Source organism: Stylophora pistillata, chromosome 1 (genome assembly GCF_964205215.1).
Source record: "Stylophora pistillata chromosome 1, jaStyPist1.2, whole genome shotgun sequence".
Taxonomy (NCBI): domain Eukaryota; kingdom Metazoa; phylum Cnidaria; class Anthozoa; order Scleractinia; family Pocilloporidae; genus Stylophora; species Stylophora pistillata.
This window is the reverse complement of record NC_142519.1, coordinates 28,234,151-28,239,136: the sequence shown is the minus strand read 5'-3', so window position 1 is coordinate 28,239,136 and position 4,986 is coordinate 28,234,151. Positions and strand designations below refer to the sequence as shown.

Here is a 4,986-nt window from a genome sequence, read left to right as displayed (position 1 = left end):
GAAGAATAGGATCATGGTGGCTACAGATTTCTTTTCAAAGCAAGAAGACGTCCGCCGATACATGCACGTTATTCATGATGAGAAGAACTATGTGATAAATTTTTTCAAGTTCGGCTTTTCTTAAGTTGACTTCACAATAAAAAGAGCAAATTGAGTAATGAGTAGTATGTTTATTTTAATTCTAATCACAAAAACAGTGACACTACTGAGGCCTAATGGCACTGAACTGATTGAGTACGTCTACAGACATGACATAATAATCGAAGTGCTATACATTTCTATGATACCAATCTGTCATTCAACGACCGAAAAGCTTGCCATAATGTTTTGTATTTCTAACTAATACTGATTGCTTTAATAAAATTAAGCCTTTTCACGCCTCTTCAATGGGGTTTTAACGCCCTTCCCTATTTTGTGAGAATGGGGCGTAAGATACTAAAGCAGAACCAAAGAAAAATTGGTTAGAGCATTGCCATGCAGCTGGAGATGCAACCCACGCATCATTCACACGCCAACAAAAATTTTCGTTCAATGACTTGCATTTATTTAGTGAAAGATGCCCACTGGTTGAAGCGCTTTTTGAGGCTCGAAGCTCCGGACCCAAAATAATCATGGCTGCCATTAGCCAATTCACAATGTCATTGGTAAACACTTGATTTTTTTCTCCGTGACAATGTAGTTCAATATAATAAGACATTCAGAGCCAGGCTAGATGGCTAAACCAGCGTAACCACCTGCACAATCGGCACCTTCTCTACCGGAATGTGTCAAATCAGTAAACGCGTGGGATTTATGAGAGTTCAAGATAATGACACCAGGTAAATGTTGAAAGCATTACCTCAAGAGTGAACTCTTGTTAAACTTGCTAGCTACACACGAGGTGCAAGTGTACACATTGCAAATTAAACGATTCGCGATATAGAGTCTTGTTGACGTAAACAAAAATAAAAGCATAGCGATAAACTCGATATTAAACGTTATTCCGATAAAGAAAATAACAACAACTTGAGCCTATTCAACGACTCAAGCTCTTTTTTAAGCCTTGATCAGAAGGTTACTTGTCTATTTCCGTCGGATCATCTTCAGCTAACTCAGGCACGCAACTGAAAACTCTTCATTTACGCCGTTAATCGAAGTCAACCCAAGCGAAGAAACAAGTGGCGTTTGTACTTGAAAACTTTGACGACTAAATTCCTAAAAGACGGAAAAAATGAAAACTTTACTCAACACTTTCCCCGTTGATCATTCTTATCGCAGTTGACGAACAATATTTCAATCCGACGATTTTTTTCAATTATCGCGGCGCGAGAGGCTAAAATCCTCCACAGCAACGAAGGATTATCCATCTCGTTTTGAAATCCAATTGTCAAAAGACGGAACTCGTGTTGCTATCAAAATTGCGCGCAACAAAAGGTTTAGGACAGTGTAACAGCATTCAACAACTTAACAAAAGGATAGAAAGTTGATATAATATCTAATGATTCGCGCTGAAGGTAATAATACAAACGCTCCAGATAAAGGTTTAAACGGGCACATATCACTCTCTTTCGATCTATTTTAGACAAAAAGACGTTCAGAGAGCCAGCGGAAGGCCACTGACCACTGAGCGCTGTGAAGAAACATCGAGTATCAAAATTAGACGCCACCCACTTCCGTTTCCGACTGAAAGCGCGATAAGAGAGTATCAGCACGTCACATGCTAAGGTTTCCTTTGTTATCACAAGGAAAGAAACATTTGCGGCCAACTCTCTTGTTTCGATTAATTTCTACCATGGAAACGTCGCCAACGCCTTGAAAACTTTTATAACTAGCCACGATTGTGTTAAATAAAACACAGAATTGCGCGATTTGTAGTTTAGGCTAAGTGTTGAAACAAAAAGTGAAATGCATTTGTCACAACTTGGGAGGCGGGTTCTGTTAGCTAACACAACGGAAGGAGCGAGGTAGTTAGCTAATGAAGGAATGCTGAACCCTACGAACAAGAAATTACCAGGCACAAAACATATCCTGAACCACCCAGATTTATTCCATTCCTCTCCGAGTGTTCCGCATATCTTAGACCTGAAGTAACAAGTCTTCAGAGAAGGAGCAATTTTACGCACAAAAGTCAAACAGGAGAAAAACTTAAATACAGAGATTATGAACTTTATAAATTATAATTTTTTTTTTTCTGCGCGTCATAATTTAACTAAACATTTTCCTTTTTACATTGCCGCATATTCGCATAATATAATACTGTGTGTATTTTAAGTCGGGTGAAAATGAGTCCGTCAAAAGACATCAAACAAATTTTTCAAAACAGACAAAATAGATTAGCGAGTAAAAAAGCCCTTGGGAAAACAGAAACACTTGATAGCCTGAAATTGAAACGGTAGGAAATTTCTTAATCCATCAGTCATCCCCTAAAGATCTACAAAGTCTGATTTCATTTTATAACTTTCGATAAACAGAGTGACATGAAACACAGACGCTGTCATCATTATGTGAGTTAATAGAAGTGTAGATAACAGTTCCCCGCGCGCTAATAGACAACAAATCGCAGCAAAAGAGTACAGCCTTTCGAACGAAAATCTGTTTGAAACTTCTAACAAATCATTTACCACCCGGTAAATAAAATTTTCGATTTCAACTCATATAAAATCGCACGTCAAGTACGGCGGTATATTTTACGAAAATTACCTCAATAGTCTGACTTATGAAGTCAAAATATCCTGTTCTAAGAGATCCTCATCTATGTAGAGTTAAATTGTTTAAAGCGTTTCTGGGGTTTTTTCTTCTTCTTGACGCTCGCGGCAGCTTTTTTACAGCCTACAGCGGGTAAATAACACCATAAGCAGGGAATGAAGAGCGAGAGAATAGCGAGACAACCCCAGCGAGGCGCGCACGAGCTGACGGGCCCCGCGCACGAACACGGCTCATCGGCAAGTTGTCCTTCATCATAACTGTCTTTAGTGCTGTGGTAAAAGACTCCTTTAACACAACACATACAAGTGGCATAGTCTATAATCTCGTCTGCTTCCACACCGCACAAGAGGGGCTCCTTCTTTTCTTTTGCCCACTGTGAAGAATTCTCCCGGCGCTCGCTTTTCAATGAGTTAGCGTCTACAAGTCGCGTAGTAGGTCGTGATTTAGGAGAGCTCGGCTGGCTCTCAACCAGACACGCTTTAGTCTTTGAATAATAACAATCAGTGTAAAGTCTCCGCTCGAAACTAGACACTTTCATGAGATTATTCTTTGGTTTTAATTCCACGGGCTGTGACCGGAGAGTAGATAACGGTATGGGGGGCGCTTTCGCAAGCGGTGAAAGTTCACAGTATTCGTCCGCATCGTCCGAACTACTCGATAACTTAGTGTTCGTTGTAGCGGGTGTTCTCCGACTCCCGACTGTCGATTTATTCGCGCAGTCCGCTACTTTAACAGGTACTCTTTGCTGTATATTATGTCGACGCAGCTGTTTGTACACTTTTGGGTCGATAACTTTAAAACTCGACCCGTGTCCAATCACAAACGGGTAGTAGTCATCCACATCACTCTCTTCTGGTATGCCGACTGAAGAAAAGTTCGTTGTTAAACCAGGCAACTTTTTTTCGACCAAGGTGAAATTATTTCGTTCCGTTGTACCATGCATCATCATCTTGCCTAATCCTTCGTGTTTCATCGAGTTCAAAGAACCGAAAGCCTTTCTGTGATCAATTGTGCTTTGCCATTCAACGATGTTCAGTTACGAGTCTTCGCTCGCTGTCCACCGGCGGCCGTTCAGTGTTGTCACTGTATTCAAACTGAACGCGACCTGCGTCGTGACTGTATTATAATGGGCTGGCCTTTCTTAGCTTGCGTGGCACTTCCGATTATCAGCTTGGTAAATTTAATGTTTCCTTTTATCAAATCTGCCAGAAAAGAGTTCCCGCGAATTTCCTATCAAACTGTCGGGCACAGAAAACACCCCGGCAGTGCTAATGCTGCGGCAGACAATGAATGATCAAGATTTCCACCAGCGCATGAATATTCTCTCTCAGCGTTATAAGGACACTCGACGAGTTGAGAATAAATTTGTCTTGTAATCCTGGCTTTTCTTTCCACAGCTCTAAAGATTCAATTAACCCGCTAGTCGAACGTGCGCAGTGAAGTCAATTAGCTTCCCGCAGCACGTAGATAAGAAAAAAACGGCCTGCTTCACAAGCCAAACACTTTCCTTCTCACCCCTTTGTAGTCCGTTGTTTTGAGTAATTTATATTTAGCCGAGGTCGATTATTCTCTATTGTAATTCAAGCTTTAAAATCCCTCAAGTGATAAACTTGTTTTAACGGAAATGATGGTATGCTATGGCGGGACTTAGTTCCGGTTCTATGAGTGAACGATCACCGACCTACGTAGGTAGTGGGTTTTCCCTTTCACACCGAGAACTTTGTCACTGCGTTTGATCAAGTTAATCGCCTCTTTAGGGCGACAAAAAAGTTAAGTCTAAACGCAAGTATCACCATTAACGAGTTACGATCTTAAAACGATGGGAGCCAAAACAAAAGCTTTAGAGCCTCAAGTTTAATTTCCCGTTGCGAAAGATTAAAATGCAAATGGTGCCCTACATAAACACGACACAAAAGAAACCCACTCAAAACGGAAGTCCACACCCAGTCACTGATGACAAATGACAAGAGGCCTTAAAAACTTCTTGTGCGCGGTATTATCTCTTATTGGTCGGCTTTGTCACGAACCGCAAATCAACTTGATCACCCTCTAGGGAGGACGAGATTTGTTTTCCATCGACACGAACCCGCGCTCTCTCAATCGCGTCCAATTTGGTATAAAAGAATCAATAAAACGGGAAACGGCTGCAAATTAACTTGTGATCCGACAAAAGACAACATTTAGATGTTTTCTTTGCTGTTTTCCTTCCGATGACTGCCCACGACGTAATCAATCAACCTTTAAAATTTTGTTTATGTTTTCGTTTCATTTAACCATCGTCTCGATTTTCGGCGTTAATTT

At 40.9% G+C, this 4,986-nt stretch overlaps 1 protein-coding gene across 1 annotated transcript; it reads right to left on the bottom strand.

The window, feature by feature from the left end:
* Window positions 1-2,003: 2,003 nt before the first annotated feature.
* LOC111322767 (uncharacterized) lies at window positions 2,004-4,494 on the bottom strand. Its single transcript, XM_022925934.2, has one exon. It carries the CDS (start codon window positions 3,656-3,658, stop codon window positions 2,732-2,734), a length of 927 nt encoding a protein of 308 aa, XP_022781669.1. The 5' UTR covers window positions 3,659-4,494; the 3' UTR covers window positions 2,004-2,731.
* Window positions 4,495-4,986: the final 492 nt, after the last annotated feature.

Bases quoted from the DNA above. Each gene is read 5' to 3' on its own strand.
- LOC111322767 (XM_022925934.2), bottom strand. From the start codon at position 3,658: ATGAAACACGAAGGATTAGGCAAGATGATGATGCATGGTACAACGGAA.